The sequence below is a fragment of the Caenorhabditis elegans genome, chromosome X, assembly GCF_000002985.6.
Source record: "Caenorhabditis elegans chromosome X".
Lineage (NCBI taxonomy): Eukaryota > Metazoa > Nematoda > Chromadorea > Rhabditida > Rhabditidae > Caenorhabditis > Caenorhabditis elegans.
The window spans coordinates 5,595,419-5,613,475 of record NC_003284.9 but is presented as its reverse complement, the minus strand read 5'-3'; the positions used below and the strand labels follow the sequence as shown (position 1 = coordinate 5,613,475).

General features: G+C 34.8%; 3 protein-coding genes and 5 non-coding genes across 9 annotated transcripts; 4 read left to right on the top strand and 4 right to left on the bottom strand.

Moving 5' to 3' along the window:
* F14D12.7 lies at positions 1-148 on the top strand. The gene has a single exon (NR_071088.1). It is a non-coding gene; the product is annotated as an Unclassified non-coding RNA F14D12.7 (non-coding RNA).
* F14D12.13 lies at positions 5-152 on the bottom strand. The gene has a single exon (NR_071087.1). It is a non-coding gene; the product is annotated as an Unclassified non-coding RNA F14D12.13 (non-coding RNA).
* A 2,068-nt stretch (positions 153-2,220) lies between these two features.
* On the top strand, positions 2,221-4,366 carry octr-1 (G-protein coupled receptors family 1 profile domain-containing protein). 2 transcript variants are annotated; one of them, NM_001029397.4, is made up of 9 exons: positions 2,221-2,354; positions 2,632-2,803; positions 2,855-3,013; positions 3,101-3,199; positions 3,258-3,428; positions 3,483-3,631; positions 3,690-3,863; positions 3,924-3,999; positions 4,046-4,366. In NM_001029397.4, the coding sequence occupies exons 1-9, from the start codon at positions 2,256-2,258 to the stop codon at positions 4,165-4,167; spliced, it is 1,221 nt and encodes a 406-aa protein (NP_001024568.1). In that variant the 5' UTR covers positions 2,221-2,255; the 3' UTR covers positions 4,168-4,366. The 2 variants fall into 2 exon arrangements, with proteins under 2 accessions (NP_001024568.1, NP_001024569.1); NM_001029398.4 differs by having other exon boundaries at positions 2,222-2,354; positions 3,483-3,637.
* Positions 4,343-9,680, bottom strand: soc-3 (PH domain-containing protein; the record flags this gene model as incomplete). Its single annotated transcript, NM_076544.5, has 19 exons — positions 4,343-4,650; positions 4,708-4,794; positions 4,955-5,001; positions 5,056-5,167; positions 5,351-5,483; positions 6,215-6,389; positions 6,437-6,575; positions 6,629-6,757; positions 6,806-6,925; positions 6,975-7,170; positions 7,239-7,353; positions 7,406-7,507; positions 7,952-8,163; positions 8,247-8,371; positions 8,451-8,705; positions 8,752-8,840; positions 8,886-9,014; positions 9,061-9,202; positions 9,606-9,680. 19 exons carry the CDS (start codon positions 9,678-9,680, stop codon positions 4,540-4,542), a joined length of 2,493 nt encoding a protein of 830 aa, NP_508945.3. The 3' UTR covers positions 4,343-4,539.
* Positions 9,326-9,508, bottom strand: F14D12.10. The gene has a single exon (NR_071085.1). It is a non-coding gene; the product is annotated as an Unclassified non-coding RNA F14D12.10 (non-coding RNA).
* Positions 9,370-9,487, top strand: F14D12.12. Its single transcript, NR_071086.1, has one exon. It is a non-coding gene; the product is annotated as an Unclassified non-coding RNA F14D12.12 (non-coding RNA).
* A 219-nt stretch (positions 9,681-9,899) lies between the features above and the next one.
* On the bottom strand, positions 9,900-10,021 carry F14D12.11. The gene has a single exon (NR_071084.1). It is a non-coding gene; the product is annotated as an Unclassified non-coding RNA F14D12.11 (non-coding RNA).
* Positions 10,022-14,145: 4,124 nt separating this feature from the next.
* On the top strand, positions 14,146-17,689 carry sulp-2 (STAS domain-containing protein). Its single transcript, NM_076543.7, has 14 exons — positions 14,146-14,221; positions 14,266-14,414; positions 14,788-14,858; positions 14,912-15,100; positions 15,151-15,215; positions 15,266-15,330; positions 15,378-15,480; positions 15,530-15,694; positions 15,747-15,897; positions 16,337-16,704; positions 16,763-16,869; positions 16,924-16,996; positions 17,048-17,315; positions 17,365-17,689. The coding sequence occupies exons 1-14, from the start codon at positions 14,213-14,215 to the stop codon at positions 17,538-17,540; spliced, it is 1,959 nt and encodes a 652-aa protein (NP_508944.1). The 5' UTR covers positions 14,146-14,212; the 3' UTR covers positions 17,541-17,689.
* Positions 17,690-18,057: the final 368 nt, after the last annotated feature.

The following is an 18,057-nucleotide window of genomic DNA, read 5'->3' as shown; positions in this document are numbered from 1 at the left end:
CGCATCTGGAGCATCTGGAGCTGAAGTCTATCCGCCCCCCGCTCTTCTCGCTCCCAATTTTGGAACCTAGTTACTCTGATTCTCTCAACCAAATCAAAACATTGTGTTTTTGTGTGCTTTCCTTGATAATTCAAGCGTTCTTAACTCTAATGCGCTTTTTTCTCTCTTGGCGAGTATGTATGTTGTGTTTTCCTCTGGAAAAAAAGACATTTGCAGACATGTAGGTGTTTGTTTGAATCTTTTTAATGTACCAGAAACAAAAGACAAAATGCGTAAAGCCAAAAGAAACATTGGCCTAATTAAAGCACTAATTAACTCTGATTGAGTGCCTACTTTTTTTGTTTTTAGGGACACTTGAAATGGAGCTCTCAACTTTTTGAATTAGCATTCAAAGTCTGTAAACATTATTTTTTTGCGTTTCTAGTCTGTGATACTAGTCACGAATTCAGCTTCCTTTTCTTCTTAAGTAGCCGCACATTTTGCATTTGAAGAAGTCTAGTCTGTGGGGATACAGTTTATACTACTTTTTCTAACAAAATTTGAAAAAATCTCAAACAATTTTCGAAATTTCTTCCTCTGATATTTAATTATATTGGCACCATAGAAGTGGTTTTTAACTATTTCCCCACTGGCGCACTGCACTTTCAACATGGAGTTTTTTGAGCGGAAACTTGAACTTAATAAACTATTAACAGTCTAATATGACCACATAGGTAGGATTGGTATCGAAATATTCGAAAATTTTCAGTCATAATTTAGCCAACTTTTTTTTATCATAAAAATATACTATGAGGCTTGAATCCCTATGATGTAAAAACATAATAATTCTAAACATAGTATAAAAATAATATTTGTTATTTTGATCTTTGAAAATTATGTTATTTTAAAAATCCTTCTTTTTTCGAATTTTCCGAATTTTTCAAAAATTCAAAACAAGAAAAAACAACGATTTACCCCCATTATGCGTTTTTGTTTTCCATCTGAAACCTAACATGAACTCATTTAAAAAGTACAGTCTGAAAATTTCAGTGATTGCACTCTGACATTTCAAGAAAGGCTAAGCGGGGGTACTGGAAAACGCACAGATGTTCCCTGAAAATATCCCTGGTGGGAAAGCTAAGATGTCTGTTAGATAGCAATGTCAATGTTCAGGAATCAGAGACGAGTTCTTTAATTTTGAAGCGCAAGATTTTGTGCGCCGGATATTTGCACGCCCTTGCTATTCATTTAGTTGTGTGCCAGAGTTCAGAAACCTGTCCGGAGACGAAGAACTGATCAAATTTTTATATATTTTTTGATTCAGATTCTTGTTTTTTTGACCTCCAATAGTTTGCAAAAGTTATAGCCAGCTGGTTGAATACTATGTAATAGTGAAACGTTTTTATTTATTTTTTTCCTTTTTCCCTCATTCACCATATAACTTTGAAATCAAACTTTTTTTACATCTGTTTAGTGAGAGGGAAAGAATTTTCATGTCTGCTTGCTTTTTGGAAGTGTTCAAAATTTAGAATTCACTGAAAAAAAAACGGAAAAACAGAGTCGAATATCATTTCAATTAAAAATTCTTAGAGTTCATAACTCATTGGTTTCGTCAGATTTTTTAACGAGAAGCCTTGCATAAAGTCTCCAAAGAATAGTGGGTCCGTTTCTTAAGGGAGGAAAATGTGTAATCTCTGGATAAGCTAAGCTTCTGACGTTTTCTGAGTCAGTCGTTCGTTTTTCACACATTATCCGTCTCTACTATTCTCATGATTACTTTTCTTTAGTTTCTTTGACAACTTTTTGTTGTACAGTCTCTGGTGCAATTTCCTACCAATTTCCTTTAATGAGAAACATGATCAATTACCTGTGTCACCCGTTCTCAGTTGCATTGTTCTATTGAACACGTGGTTTTTATCATTTTTTATTGTTTTTTTGCTGTGACAATTATTTGTAGGTGTCTTAAAAATGGTTTGAGACGTGGGTGGGGTGTGAAAACGATGAAACGAAAATTTTATGTTTTCATGCTCTATTCTTGATATATGTTTTTATAATTGTTCCTTTTTGTTTTGTTATTTTTCTTTTCTCGCCTTGAATTTCTCTAATACTTTGGTTTTCTAACTTTGCTTCAATCTTTCAACTGAAATCCCAAAAGACTAGCTCATCCGTTTCTATCACCTTGCCTTCATCTTTCGGAAATTTTTGCATTTAGTTTTCTTTCTCTTCTACCAACACTTCACATTTTCAGACCGTCCATGAACAAATAACATCACATAATGTGGAACCTTAACTGCAGTGAAAGCGACACAAAAGTCGCTTGTCTGAATCTGGGAGAAGCGGTGCTCACAATATCCTCAATGCTCACAGTCATGCTAGTAAGTAATTGAATTATCGTAGGAAAAAAGAGTGGTGTCAGTTTCTTGGTCGGCTAAGATGCCAATTAAAATTATCTTAGTCATAGCTGAGAGGCGCAAGATTTTCTATTAGGGTTTTATTGTTTTGAATTCAATTTTTCAATTTCGAATTTCTACTTTTTCCTTTTTTGCATTGCATTTTCCGCTTATTAATTTTTGAATGTAGTTAGGCAACCAGAACTGAACTCAAAAACATATGTGACGTCAGTAGGTACATGTTTGAGCTTGAACTTTGCAGCTTATAATATTTGGAAATCTGCTTGTGGTGGTCACAGTTTACCGGGATCGGAAGTTACGAATGCAGCGACAGAACTGGCTAATCGTGAGTCTCGCCGTTGCGGATATGCTAGTCGGACTGCTGGTCATGCCACTAACTCTGACTTACGAAATAGTTGGTGAATGGACCATGGGTAATTTGAAAGTTATCGAGGGAAAAAAATTTCGAATGTGGAAATTTGCAGGTAACATTCTTTGTGAGATTTGGTTGGCGTTAGATGTTCTTTTTGTTACCGCTTCCATCTTGCACATTTGTGCAATTTCCTTGGATAGGTACTTCTCGGTAACTTCGCCACTCACATATCCAGCAACTAGGACTCCTCTCCGAATGTTTATTTATATTGGTGAGTAGCGATTCTTGATGCAGATATATAGAAATTTCTATTTTTAAACCTTTATTTTTCATTTCATAGAATTCGATTCTATTTCAGGAGTGTCTTGGATTGTTTCTCTTCTCATTTGCCTCCCACCAATTTTCGGATGGCGACCGGAAAGGGCAGAAGGAGAGTGCTCCGTTAGCACTGATCTCGGTATGCATCTTATTCAAAGGCAAAAAGGCCAAAGAATTGACACAAGGAACTTTTGCAGGATATGTGCTCTACTCGTCCCTGGGGTCTTTCTACATTCCCGTTGTCATTCTCATCATCGTTTATGCCAAAATCTACAGTATAACCATCCGTCATAGTAGGCAGCGACTGAAGGAAACAGAGAGGAGAGATCATACATTGAATATGTTGACAATTCGAAGCAGTACTAATGGTAATTGAAATCTAGAAATGTCAAAGTTTTGGAAACTCAAACCAATATTTTCAGAACGTTACAATATGGAGTACGAACTTGAAGAGAACTCCGACCCAATTGAAGATGAAAAAGAAAAAGTCGTTACCAACCGAGATATGATTAACAAAGTATGTTGGCAGCTTCGAAAAATATCCGAAGAATTGCCAAGACAAGGAGTCAAGGTGAGTGTGAGTATTTCCAACGTGTAAAATTGTTTAATTAAATATTTATGATTTTTAGATTGCTCTTGACACAAATCATAACAGCCCACCTGCATCTGATTTGACTAGAAAACTGGAAGAGAAGAAGTTTTGTGAGAAGCGAAAAAGGAAGCTGAAGGCAAAAGAACGACAGGCTACTTTGTTGCTTGGAATTATTTTGTCAGCGTTTATTCTTAGCTGGCTGCCATTCTTTGTAAGTTCTTGAAGTCTTAAAAGTTCGATGGGCAAATTTCAAAAATTTTAAAAATTTCAGTTAATCTACGTCATTGGTGCTTTTGGACATGAAGCTCCACCATTGGTTTTCAAATTCTTTTTCTGGTTGGGTTACTGTAAGTACTAAAATCAATATTTAGTTTCTTTTACTCCTTGTTGCAGGTAACTCTGGTATCAACCCGGTGATCTACACAGTATTCAATCGTGAATTCAAACGGGGTCTTTGCAAACAGCTGCACAAATTTGAGCGATTCATTCATCCACTCATGGAGTTCTACAAATGAAAACTAGTTTGCAATTTGAGCAATTCGAAACGGGTCGCGCCCTCCTTTATCCATTTTGATTCATGCCATGTTCTTCTCTTTTTAAAACATAATCAAAATACAAAAAAGCTTTACTGTTAAACTTGTATGAAATAATAATAATTAATCACAACAATATTTTATTTATAATAAAAATAATAATAAAGTTATTTATTTGTAACCGATCAATTATAGTGTCAAATAGAAAAATATTTACCCGTATTAAAAAATGGGAAGGCTCAAAATTTGATTTTTTTTTTCACTAAACAGGTTCGAGTCCTAAATTAATATTGACACAGGATCTAATTTTAAAATTTTAATTTTAGTTTGAATTTTAACGTCACTCAAAAGGAGCTACGGCGACGTGTCGTCCAGATGTCGGTTGCTCCTCCGCGTCTTATTATTTTTCCGAAAATATCCCTTCCGTGCCTGGGCCATCGCATCTGAGGAATTACTTCCTTGACCCTAAATGACCACAAAATAATTGTTGTTTACTCTCCCCCAGTATTATTATGGTAAAACCTCGGACATTCGTCGTGAATCCTGTCTGCCTAGAATGTAGTGAGAAGAATCCGACGGGTGGCTTGTGCTGCTCGTTTTCGGACCAACCTAAATATACACGTATATATGGATTTCGAAATGATCAAAAATTGAGGAGGAAGTGCTGGGAAACTGACAGAATAAACTCGGGATGAGCTGGTAGATTAATTAGGCAAGTAGGAAGAAAATGAAGAAAATGAAGAAAATATGGAAGAGAGAAAGAACTCACTTTGCTCTCGAAATAGTGCTGTGATTTCCCGGAACTTCCTTCACTACCTGAAAAAAATATTGAATTATGGGGGGTCTAAAGTCAATCAGGTGAATCAGGACTTGTTGAAGATTGATTAACAAGAATCCGTGTCGGCAATCGAACAGATGACGTGGTCCGCGTTGTTTGTGTTGAATTGAGTGAATCAATTGACGAAGACGATTGTTGTTGGAGCTGCAATGAGTCATTACTGCATTCTAATGTAACTGAAACCACAACGTTCAGAGACCGGAACAAATTCTCTCTCACTCCGAAGGGTTCTATGCAATTGCCTAATGCAATTGCACATTTGGAAGCAAATCAACACAATGCTCAATTAAAAAGAAGAATTGAGTAAAATGAAAATAAAAAACAGACGGTCAGTGTTCGTTGGCTCGGCTGCTTTGGTAGAATGCACGGGGCGACGGTTCGCGGAGGGGAGTTGCTTCGTTTTTTTATGGAAATTTTCGAACGAGCATCTGATGAGAGGGATTCTGATGAAGATGCCATGCTGAAAATTGTTAAAATATTTTGAGAAATTTGAAGAATTATTGCTTCGTTCACAACAGTTGTTAACTCTAACTAATTGTATGTTTTCAATTCTGCAAATTTTTCGAAATTTAGGAAACATTCCAGAGTTTGTTTCAGTTTAGAAAATTAGGAAAATTTCTGAATATTTCTAGAAATTTTAAAAATCGCTATTTCATACCTTTCGAAGATTCTAGAAATTTAAATCATGTTCTAGAAAACTACTAATCTTCCTAAACTTTAGTATACCAATAGTATTCCTAAAGTACCACTAAATATGTATAATGCTACTACAGAACGCCTAAACACGCCTATACCAGTCCCCTCCACCTTCTGGTAATCGACTATTTCAGTCAGTGCTGGAAATTACGAAATCGCTGAAATTGCACATTGTCACATATTTTCAGGAATTTTCAAATCAAACTGTACTTCGACATTTAATAACATTGGTGAATATTTTGCAAAAAAATAAATCAGACACCTTAGATGTGTTCACACGTTTATGTTCTCGGTAATTCCCGGGCCCTAAATGTTTTATTAAAAAAATAATTTTTTTAAGTATGCCTATATTCATAGAGTCGGTGTCGCTTACAGAAATAAAGTTATGGTAATTTTCAGACTAAATAAGATGGAATTCTGAAGTCGTATCATTTTAATTCCAAAACCAGAGTATTTTTGCTTTAAAAAAATCTTTATGTATAACAAATTACTCACCTTTCTGACTGCGAATTTTCCCGATTATGATTTGTGATCAAAGCGGCCGCTTTTTTTTGGTTCTCATTCAAAAGTGAAATTTGTACAGCGTTTGCTTTATTAAATGACACAGATGATGCTCGACGCTCCATAAGTCGAAACTTTTCGGTTTCGTTTGAAACTACTTTTCCCAAAACTAAAATTAACATTCAGATATTATGTCATGGCATTTTGTTACACTACCGTCGTTTGAAAAATCCGGAGATTCCACTTTCCTGGTAGATGCCGTGCGTCGTCTTTCCTCGATGAATTCTTCAATTTTTCGTTCCTTCTCTTCAGGAGTTTGAGGGTACACGTGGGTACCTCGATCGCCGTCATATTTCTAGAATTTTGCATGATAACGAGTAACTAGATTGAGAACAAAAAAAAACTTACCGTAAATGATCCATTGATCCCGGCAGCTAATCTTCGAGCCAACGCAATATTTACACCTCCTCTCATTTTCAAAGAACCCTCTTCGCGTAGACGTACCAAACCGGCTGGAATGATCTCAGGTTCATTGGACTGCAAAACTACGTTTATTAAATCGGAAACAGCTACTTGTTCAAAAACCTTGTCTTTTCTGGGTATTAACGGTGGTGCTGGATTTGTCACAGCTACATTGAGCGCTGGCGGCGGAAGCTCATCAACTTCACTGCTACTTGAAGTGGACAGGGCAAAGCTATGTTTCGACTGAAAAGTTTAATTTTTAATAAATTTTAAATTTTAAAAATTGACATACTTCATGCGTTCGATATGTCAATGCACTTGTACTTGAAGCTTTCCGTTTACCAATCTTTGGAGCACTTTTATACAAATCTTGGTGAGACTTTTGACTGAATGCAGAAATGAACTTTTTTGCTCTCCGCCAACTTTCATATCGACTGCCTGAATCTTCATATGGTAATGTTGAGAAATCCATCATTGACCTTCCCTTTCTGAAATAATACGCTTGCACGTTTTTGCAACACTTTACAATAAGTATTCTATGATTTTTGAATCTTACGAGGGAATTCGATTTGGCATGAAATCTTTATGCTCTCCACAATTTGAAAACCGCGGTGACTCACGAGCAGGTGTGGTCATGGTTGAAGCCTTGCGATGTATGACTTCGTGATGATCTGAATAGAGAGATTTGAAAAGAAAAACAGTGAATCACAAGTGTTTTCTCACTGGTTCGACTAGGTTCTTCGGGTAATGGTGGCGTCGGTCGTATGACATGCGAGACGTTGACATATTCGGGCAAACTTGTACTTCGTTGTTTTGCTTCTGATCCTAAAAATGATAACTTTATTATTTATCAAGAATTTTAAGACGAAACAACTTTTTTTAAAAATAAATTATGTAAAAAATGGTTGAAAATATTTTTGGAAGAAGAGTATTATCCTTTTTTTTTTCGAGTTTACTAAACCATTTCTAGCTTCGATCAAGCTCTTTTTTTAAGAGTTTGGTGAATTGGAAAAAATTATTTTTAAAATATTAGTTAAGATTTTGCACTTTTTATTTTTATTTTTTCATTATGATCTATTTTTATAATCTCTTTTCTGTGTTTTAAGGTGTTCTAATCGAAATGTATTGTGCTTCTAGTGTAAAATGTTAACTTTTGAACTTTTTTTCAAAATTATGTCTTATCATGAAATTTGTGACTAGGATGGTCACAACAAGAGACTCAAGAGAGATTGTTATCGATTTTTTTGTTAAAATTAAAAATAACTCAACCCAAATAAGGAGAGTTGTCTGTTGTTGAAAGCACTGGTGATTCTGAAGTTGATGTGATTTGTTGTGATGGGTAAACTACCGGCGTTTCAGCGGCGGTTATCACTGGCGGCGACGACAATATCAAGTCGGGCAGCAATCCGTTTAGAAATTTCAAACTTCCGACTGGCGTCTTCGATCCCGGATTCCGAATACCCAGGGTGTTGATAGCCGCACTGATAAGAATATATGATTAAGGAACTAAGAGAGAGAGTTAAACTAAGAAGATATCCAACACATAAGGATAATATTTTCTCACCGCGACGAAAAAATCTCGCTTTGATTGATTGATGGCGTCGTTGGTTTCATTGGGTTAAACCAACCGCTAAAGGTGCCAGACAGTCCTGAGATCGAATCTTGATGCTTTCGTGTACGGTTTCCAATCTGTCGCGTAATAAATTTTTCATTTTATTTTTTACGATATCATAGATAAAATTAATAATAAAAACACGTCTATACTCACATTCTGAAGCCATACTCCTTCTGCGTGTTTTTTGTTCAAATATAGATTTAATGAACCGTCGTCTTCATTTGCCTTTTTGAGCAGTCGTGAGAACATTTCGATTGATGGACAACAGAAAAGAAATTCACTGGACCCATCATTCGGGGTTATCGTGACGCGATGATTCATGTGATCTGTTGTGATGCTTGCACCTGCAACTTCACAGTACAATAATGTTTCTGCAGGATATCCATGGACAATTGCAAGGCGAGAGTCCTAAAAAATATACTGGTTATGAATTGTTTTCACATTAGAATCTCACATGAAGATGACACCTGACTTCTTTATTGATGAACGATACATTATCCTGTTGATTCGGAAACTTTAGCAGCTGCATGTAATGTGTCGTGCCTATCAAGCGAATCTCACATTTCGATAAATCATAATTAAACTTACTTTGACCACCCACATTCTTGAACCACGTCTCCCATTGCAATAGTGTTTCAGGTAGTTGAAATGCCAATACAACATTATGGTCTTTCGTTATAACCGTTAACGTTTGATTTTTATTCTTCAGCGGGAAACCTGAAAAGAAACATTTGGCGTGTAGTCATTTCAAATTCCGATTCACTTTTCTCAAACCCGATGTAGTTCCGAAGAAGGAATGACTGCTTGGCTTTGTTCTTCTGCCGGTCTTTACACGTTTTGTAGACCGTGAGTAGAGGGTCTTCCAAATCGCATTGTAACTTGCAAATAATATATCGGGGCTCCCACTGAAAATAAAAGCCGTTATTTTACATTCCAAAACAATCTGTTCAATGGGATTGGGGATGATTGATCGAATTATAGATGTAAATGCGAATTGTAACTAACACATTATCATCTAAAGCGAATCAATTGAATTGAAAATTCTACACAGCACTAACAATTTCACAGTGTTTCAGGGACCGCATTCCGCGCTTCTTTACAGTGCAGCGCTAAACCCAAAAAGAGTCGGGCGCATGCACGTATCATGTGGTGTAAGCACCAAACCTTTGATTTCACGCCCAAATGCAGATAAGCGGCACTGCGCGTCAATACCATATATTCTCTTTTATAGCTCTTATGTTAATAAAACATTTTATGAAACGCGAACACGATACTATTGAGAAAAATTCAAATGTGATACATGTTTACCTTCTTGTTTTGAAACAATTTGCAGTGCGATTCGATGGATCTTCCATTATTGTTTAATTCAACTCTTTCCTTCATTGTAACATCTGCAAAAACGAACAGACACATTAACGGCACACATTGATAGCAGAAGGCAATAAAAGTTTGTGAAAAAAACGTTGTAAATCAAGGCGAGAAAAAACCGTTGAACAACACGTTATCGCGCCTCGATAAGGGAGATGATTGAAAAAAGAGGAAGGATCGGAAAAAAACCGGCACTCACTCGTACACACACACATTTACTATGCGCATGGTCGGGGGGACCCCGGCCACAGACAGTTAGAGACAGTGAAGAGATGAATTGAAAATGGAAATCGATAAATGACAATGATAATGACCGGCGGAGGATATAGTGTTTATGGCGAATCGGCCGCCAGGCACAAGTGACAACGGCGGCGCCATCACAACCGGTATTACATAAAATCAACGTCGTTTCTCAATTTCTCAAGTTTCTCTCTATTTTCATTTTCAGTATGAGAAATAATGGTACTAATAGAGAAACACAATGGATCCGTTGGAATTTGGATTTTGCGACGCAGCAGAGTGAAACCAAAAAAAAAATGATTGACACGGAAAATAAACAAAACATGACATAATGACGACAGGATTATTGGATTACTTCTTTCCACGCAGAACGTTTCCGATCCGAACTGTGATATTTTTTCGGAAGAAAACGATATCGAAAGATTCTAAAGATGTCAGTGTCTAGGAACAACTTTTTACAAGCAAACTCTCATTTTGTTCATCATCAAAAATGAATGTTTAAACACTATTGTATTCTGATAACTATTCGTTCAATGTATGTTATCACCCAAAAACAATCTAGTGTCTAAATGACTTTTGATGTTGAGATTTCGTCGCAAAACACTCCAGAAAGTATTCTGTTTTCATTTGTTTTTGTTGCCATCTGCTGAAAACTTTTTATGTTCGGCAAAATCGGCAATTGACGGCGTGAAAACTTATATTTGCAAATTTGTTTTGTGGAATGTTTATTTTTGTGTATCAGCTATGCAAAAATTTAATATATTTTTTTGTTTTTTTAAATGTTTTTTAATACGATTTCAAAGCTACTTCTATGGTGCCAAAATAATCAAATATTATAGTAAAAGTTATCAAAACATTTTCTTGTAAAAATTTTTATTGTCAGTCAAAACGTGGATATTAATAAGTTTTTTTTTTCCATTTCTTGAGAAAACTATAGTATGTTCGCGAATTTACAATGTTTGAATATTAAGAAACCATGAGTTCATGAGAATGCCTACTTTCTGGCGCGAAAATGGCGGCAGCAGAGAGAACATGCGGCGAGGAGAGATTTAGGTGCCTTCGCTACGAGATATTTCCGCGCCAAAACGGTAGGCATTCTCATGATCTCATGGTTTCTTAATATCAACAGTTGAAACATATACATATAAACTATAAAATTCAAATGAAACAGTTTTTTTTCGATCGACGACTTCTAAAAAGTGGCAAAAACTGAGTAATTCCTATTTTTTGATACAATATGTTATATCAAATTTTCCACATTTTTTTGGAAAGTTTTACTTTAATTTTGGGTCATTTTCCCCACCGACGCTACTCCACCTTTAACTGTAAAGAAATTGTTTTCTCAATTGCTAAAAACTTGGCAACTCAAAAAAGTGCAGATTACCGAAACATTTACCAAGAGTACCAAAAGATCAAGATAAGTGTTTCTTTGAAATTTAATTTTTTCCCTCTGTCCGCTAATAAGTATTCTGTGCGTTTTTGCAACAAACGAGTTACTTGCATGACTCTTCCAAAACTTTTTTCTATTGAGCTTTGTGCACTTTTTGCTTTCACAACAGTCTAGTTGCGTAATATTGAAGATTTGTGTATTTTTTTCGTTTAATACTTTCATAAAGTATTCACAATTTCGCAAAACAAAATATAATCAGATTTTTAGCAAAGTTTTTCACATTTTACAGCACTTCTGGATCAAGCTGTAAATTTGAAACAATTGTTTTTGTTCAAGCCGATTGTATTTTTTGTACAGTATTTCTCACCTAACTCAAATTAAAAAAATTTATTTTAATTCAATGGCCTGGAAAATGTTACCACTTGGTTTATTTTCAAAATTTCTGTTTTATCCGACATTGCTTACTTTTTTACTTTCTCGGCTCAGAAATCACCATTTCTTACTATTAGCATAAACTTTTGAAGTATTGCAAAATTTTGTAAGTAGTAGCAAAAACTACACAATTATCATTTTTTAGCTCTTTTCCAGTACGAAAACGTTGTTCAAACCTTTTGTACCATTAGGATCAATTACAATATCTCCTATGCCTCATGATCACATATCAAAAAATCTATCACATTTGAAATGACAACAGACAGGTATAGCATTCAAAAAACTATCTTCCATCTTTATCTTCAACTTCAAAATTTCAATCAATTCGTTTCTTCATATGAAACTGACTAGTTATGACATAATATGAAGGGTAAAGTGTATTCGGTCCACTCAAACGTGATACATGTTTTAATAACTTCCGTCCTTTCGAGGCAGACCGAATTTCTACGTTTGCTGTTTTGCTTCTTTAAATGTTTTTGGGTATTCTTTTTCAGTTATTTAAAGTTGTGTTCTAAATAATGGGCAAAGTCCGCTGTGATTATTCTAAAAACGTTTTTTTTTTAATAATTTTTTATAAGTCTATAATTGATAACTTTATGTGTTCTGTAAATGTGGAAATCATATTTATTCAAGACACTTACATACAAGATTGTGTTTTTATTCAAGATTATGGTTTGGAGTATTTTGCTCACATTTCTTGTGAGTGACCTTAAAACCAAGTTAGCCTCTATTTCTAGAATAACCAATAATATAGCGGTCGACATCTCACAAGTTCAATTTTTATCCCATTTATTTTTCAAACATGCATAATCTCTAAAATGAGACGTTCACTGCAACTTTTTTCGAACGAGGGCTGAGAAAAAATGCGAAAAATCGGTGTTTGCACACAATACACCGCATTTTACGACATTTTCTACTTGCTTTGTTTTCTTGTGTTTTTCACCGATTTTCCCGTGTTTTCTTATTAAAACTGATAAATACATATTTTTTGTTAATGCTAAAATAATTTCCAGATGAAAAAATTGTGAATTCAGCCGGCAAGTAGCGGTGAAAGTGGTCAATGTAATATGATGGATTACGGGAATACAAAACCCAAACTTTTCCCCAAACATGATACATATGCTGTTTAGATGCTAAAAGTACCTGATTTTCATAACGAGACCGCTGAAAAAGTTTGGAGATTTTCAAAATTCAACTTTTTTGGTAAAAAAGTCGAGATTTTGGCACAAAATGTTGAATTTTGAAAATCTAAAAACTTTTTTAGCTGTCTCGTTCTGAAAATCAGGTACTTTCAGCATCTTAAAAGCATATATATCATGTTTCATAAAAAGTTTGGGTTTTGTATAGCCGTAATCCATCATATTACATTGCCCACTTTCACTGCTACTTGCCGACTGAATTCACAATTTTTTCACTTGGAAATTGTTTTAGCATCTGCAAAAAATATTTATTTATTTGTTTTAAAAAGAAAAAACGGAAAAAATCGGTGAAAAATGAAAGAAAACACGCAGAAAACAAAGCAAGATAAATGGCCGCTGAAATTTGTCGGGGACTCGGCCATGGCCTAGAAACCTTTTTGCCTCGAGCCTCGTTCGAAAAAAATTGCAGTGACGTTCAACTTTTTCATGGAAACTCCTGGTTCTAACTTCTGCCAAAAATTTTTCCAATAAGTTTTTTGTCGATATTGCGGTTAGAATTGCTTGGAAAAATTCTTAAACGATAATATGAATATTAAATTAAAATAAAGAAAAAAGTTTGTAAGAACAGCTTTTTCTGTAAATAGTTTAAGCTCCGTTACTGTTCTTTTGAGACCCAATGTTTTACTGTTATATTGAATTGTAGATCAATTTTACAATACATATGTTCATAAAAATGTGTACCGCGGAGAAATTTAATTTGAAAGTGAAATAAAAACAACAAAAGTTTTTTGTGATCAATATCTAGATTTCTAGAACATGTTATTCTAAAAGGCAACTAACAATACGTCTTAACTCTTGTTTTATGGCGACAACAATTTTTGGGAATTTAAATTGCATAATAACGGAATTCTTTTAAAAAAGAGCAAAATTATTTGATAAAATTTCTGCTGACCGTACTCCAACAAACAATGAAAAATTTTGCCTTTGACCGCACCTTAACAAACGATTAAAAAAACTAAGAAGGGCAATATACATTGTTTTTATATGTCATAAAAATGACCACTTGGCTTGCCATACATCTAGTTCATAGCGTGGGTTGGTCACAGGACATATGCCGCTCTTGTATTTTATCAATTTTTAACCCGATTTGAGCCATTTTCTGATGAAACAGTGGGAGTATTTTCCACCATCTCGTTCAAAATATTATCTTTGACCGCGGCTTATCAGTGACTTCCCAAGAGCGTTTGAAACTTTCCGGTTGAGTTTTGAACTTTTTCAGTTGATCTACTTTTTCTGTATAAAAGCCAGGCGCTTTTCGATGGGTAAATATTAACAGCTGCTTAAAAATGAAACAGGTTTGCAAAGTGTTTGAATATTTTCAAAGATTTGGAAGTTTCAGGAAGAATATGATCAAATGTACAGCTTCAATCGAGAAGGCAATGAAACTTGGGTTAAGAAAAAAATAAACAATTACTGCACATTTCTCTCAAAAGATGGTATTCGGAAAATAATTTTGAGGAGGGTTCCAGTTATTGATTGGATTGGCTCGTAAGTGTGGGATTTTGAAATTTATGAAGATGGAGTAAGGGGTGATTAAAAATGATTAAAAACGTTTCCATAGTTTTAAAATAACCTAATAATAAAACTATAACTTCTCAAAAAACTTTCAAGTTATTTTTATTTCAAGTGAAAAAAGCAGAAATAACTCAATTTTCCCAAGCTATTTTTTTGATATTTGCGCTCGAAACTTCACAACAATTCCATATATTTGAAAAAGTTGGCAATGCACCAAAACGTTTTCTGAAAATTATGAAAATCTCAAAAAATTGAGAAGTGCTTTGTAGTCATATTAAACTGTAATTATGTATTTAGATTGAATCCCCACTGATGATACTCTATCTTTATAATTTTATAATTTCAGGTACCAAATCAACAATTTCGCATCTGATTTCATCGCAGGACTTACGATGGGCGTTTACAATGTTCCACAAGGTACTTTTTCCCCTTTTTCATTTTTTTTTGAATTTTTTGTAAAAATTTTCCAGCAATGTCATACTCAATTCTTGCGGGTCTTCCTCCTGTGTACGGTCTTTATGCGAGTTTTTTCCCGCCTTTTCTCTACTCAATTTTTGGATCAGCCAAACACTCGAGCATCGGCGTTTTCTCAATTACATGTTTGATGGTCGATAAATGTGTTAAAAAGATGTTGAAATTCAGAAATGAAAATCCTGAAAGTGAGTTAATCAGCATTTTTTCTGATAAATTATATAATTTTTGGGCTCAGAATTCACCAGTGTTCAAGCAATTGAAATAGTGACAAGCTTGTGTATTCTAACTGGAATAATTCAGGTATTTATTTAGAGCACCGTTAACTTAATCTTAGAAAACACGAATTTCAGGCTGTGATGGCAATATTTCGATGTGACAAACCCATGAAGTTTCTTGGTGCTCCTGCAATATCAGCGTTGTTTTTTCTTTCAAAAATCAATTCTTTTAACTAAAGTTTTTTAGGATAACATTCTCCGCGTGCTTCTTTGGAGTAGTATCACAAATTCCGAAATTATGTGGTTTTTCTGTACCATCAAGAAACGAACATTGGTTCAGTCTTGTTCATGTATGAGTTTTGCCCAAGTATGACTTAATACTTAAACTGTGGATTTCAGTCAATTTTGGACATTTTCGAAAACTGTCATAAATCGAACACTGCTACACTCTGCATATCTGCTTCTGCGCTCGTTTTCTTAATTGGATCCCGGATTTTCATTGAGCCATTTTTCAAAAATCACAAAAAATTGCAAAGTATACCATTTCCGAAAGAGCTAATCACGGTTAGTTAAATACTATATTTGATTTTTCGAATTCAATAGTTCAACCTTGCAGATAGTCATTGCCACTTCGGCTTCATATTTCTTTGATTTTGAACACAGGTTTGGTGTGAAAACGTTACACACAGTTCCCCGTGGATTTCCGTATCCGGATGTTCCCCGTATCGACATCTGGCCGTACATTTTTCAGGACGCACTTTCAATTGGTAGGTTCTCTTTGAAGGTGATGAAGGCCACTAGTAGGGATTTTACATCAAATTGTTCAATATAGCCCAATATGTACAGTGCCAGCCAATATTCTGTTTGTTGTCTATTGTGCACAAATTTGCTTGAGTTCTTCAGACACGTATAGCTCAAATACCATGATAGTTAGCAGAATATTTTCAAATAACAAAAGCTTGTCGATAATTTTTTTTTAATTCTTGTTAGTACCAAAAATACATGATGCTATTTCGGAAAAACTTACAACAGTTGACATGCGGCGGGTCTCATTTCTAATTGAATAATAATTGACTAAAAAATTCAGAAAAAAAAATCCAAGCAAGTCACCGTAAAACCGAACCTATAAGTTGTATTATGGTGCGAAAAATCGAAGCTGGTTAAAAACTTGCCATTTATCAGTTACAGCCTCATTCTCTTTTCCAGCTGTTGTCGCATATGCTGTCACAATGGCAATGGGACAGGAGTTTGCCACAAAGCACAGATATCGAATCGATTCCAATCAGGAACTTCTAGCCCTCGGCTTTATCAATATTGGATCTTCGTTTTTCTCGGTGTTTCCAACATCAGCCTCATTTTCGAGAACCCTTGTTAACGAAAGAAGTGGAGCTAAAACCCAACTATCTGGAATAACGAGTGCTTGCTTCATGGCACTTGTGATTACAACAATCGGTCCTTATCTAGCATCACTTCCAAGTTGTATTCTGTCAGCAATTGTAATTGTTGTCCTAGAATCTATGTTGAGAAAGTGCACAGTACTACCAGGACTTTGGAGGTGTTCCAAACATGACTTCGTAGGTTTTTAATCACTTAAAATAACCCAAAATAATTTTTAAACCAAAATAATTTCAGTGGATTTGGATCATTACTGCTGTTGTGACTCTAAGTTCCGATATTGCGCAAGGGGTAGCTGCTGGAATTTTCACGGCAATTTTTACAATTGCAATACAATCTCAGCAGTGAGTTTGTAGATTTAACACGCAAAATTGACATAGCTTTTCGACATTTTTCAGACCTACGATTAAACTTCTTGGGCAAATCCGACCAAATGATTTTAGACCAATGAATCACTATAGCTTGGCAAAGGTAAATTTAATTTCCCTCTGACAACTTTTTTCCAAAAACTTATTTTTCAAGGAAACATCGTTCCGAATCATTAGATTTGATGCACCACTGATTTTCGCAAACGTTGAGAAGTTTCTCGATAACGTTCGCGATTCGACATCAGCCACCACAAAAAAGAGAAGCGCGAGTTGCGATTCCCAAGAGGATATTGAGTGGAGTGCAATCATTCTTGACTGCCACACTTGGATTTATACGGATTCTATGGGGATTGCTGCGGTGAAGCAAATTAATGAAGAATTACGACAAATTCGTATACTCCTGTTGTTTGCAAATCTGAAGTGTGAGTTTAAAATTTTTAAACAATTATAACCTTAGCTGGGATATTTCAGCATCACTCCGACGACAATATGGAAATGCTGGCCTGATTGGAGAAGGGAATATTGGAAGAAATCAAATGTATCCCTCCATTCAAGATGCGCTGGATTCTGCTCACGAATTAATTAAAAATCATAAAATGTTTTTTGATTGCGAGAAAAGTATGCCGCCAGAAAAGATTGTGCCTTAGAATACATAGATCATTATTTATCAGTTTTATCAATTGATCAACTTGTTAATCATATGGGTCATAATATGTGTAATTATTGGGTCAATATTTGAAATTTTTGTTAAACTTGCTCATGCTTCAAGTTTTCAATAAAGTTACCGTAAATTGAGGTTTGATTTTAGATTTTTAAACTAATTAGATATTTGTCAATAAATAAAATTTGGAAAAAGATGGAATAACATCTATGGATTCTTTGGTCTCAATGACTGGAAAAAAGTTGCACTATAATAAGCACAACAGTTTAAAAAATCATTGAATTTTTCTGAATTTTTTAATTAATTGTTAAATTTTGCAACAAAAAAAAATAGAAAGTATTGAATTATTTTCCCATACCCGCGTAACTAAATTACCTAATTTTGATATGTTTGTTTTTTACAGTTGTGTCAGTTTTTTGTCCTTTTTTGTGATTTTTGAGTAATAACAGAATCTTACAAAATTTTAGACTTTTCCACAAAAAAAAACCAAAAAAAAAATTGAT

What these genes read in the sequence shown, in the direction of transcription:
- octr-1 (NM_001029398.4), top strand. Translation starts at nt 2,256, where the DNA reads ATGTGGAACCTTAACTGCAGTGAAAGCGACACAAAAGTCGCTTGTCTG. An exon ending in CAATGCTCACAGTCATGCTA is followed by an intron (nt 2,355 to 2,631) that starts GTAAGTAATTGA and finishes TGAACTTTGCAG; the next exon opens with CTTATAATATTTGGAAATCT. An exon ending in CCGAATGTTTATTTATATTG is followed by an intron (nt 3,014 to 3,100) that starts GTGAGTAGCGAT and finishes ATTCTATTTCAG; the next exon opens with GAGTGTCTTGGATTGTTTCT.
- sulp-2 (NM_076543.7), top strand. An exon ending in ATCACTATAGCTTGGCAAAG is followed by an intron (nt 16,997 to 17,047) that starts GTAAATTTAATT and finishes TTATTTTTCAAG; the next exon opens with GAAACATCGTTCCGAATCAT. An exon ending in GTTGTTTGCAAATCTGAAGT is followed by an intron (nt 17,316 to 17,364) that starts GTGAGTTTAAAA and finishes GGGATATTTCAG; the next exon opens with CATCACTCCGACGACAATAT.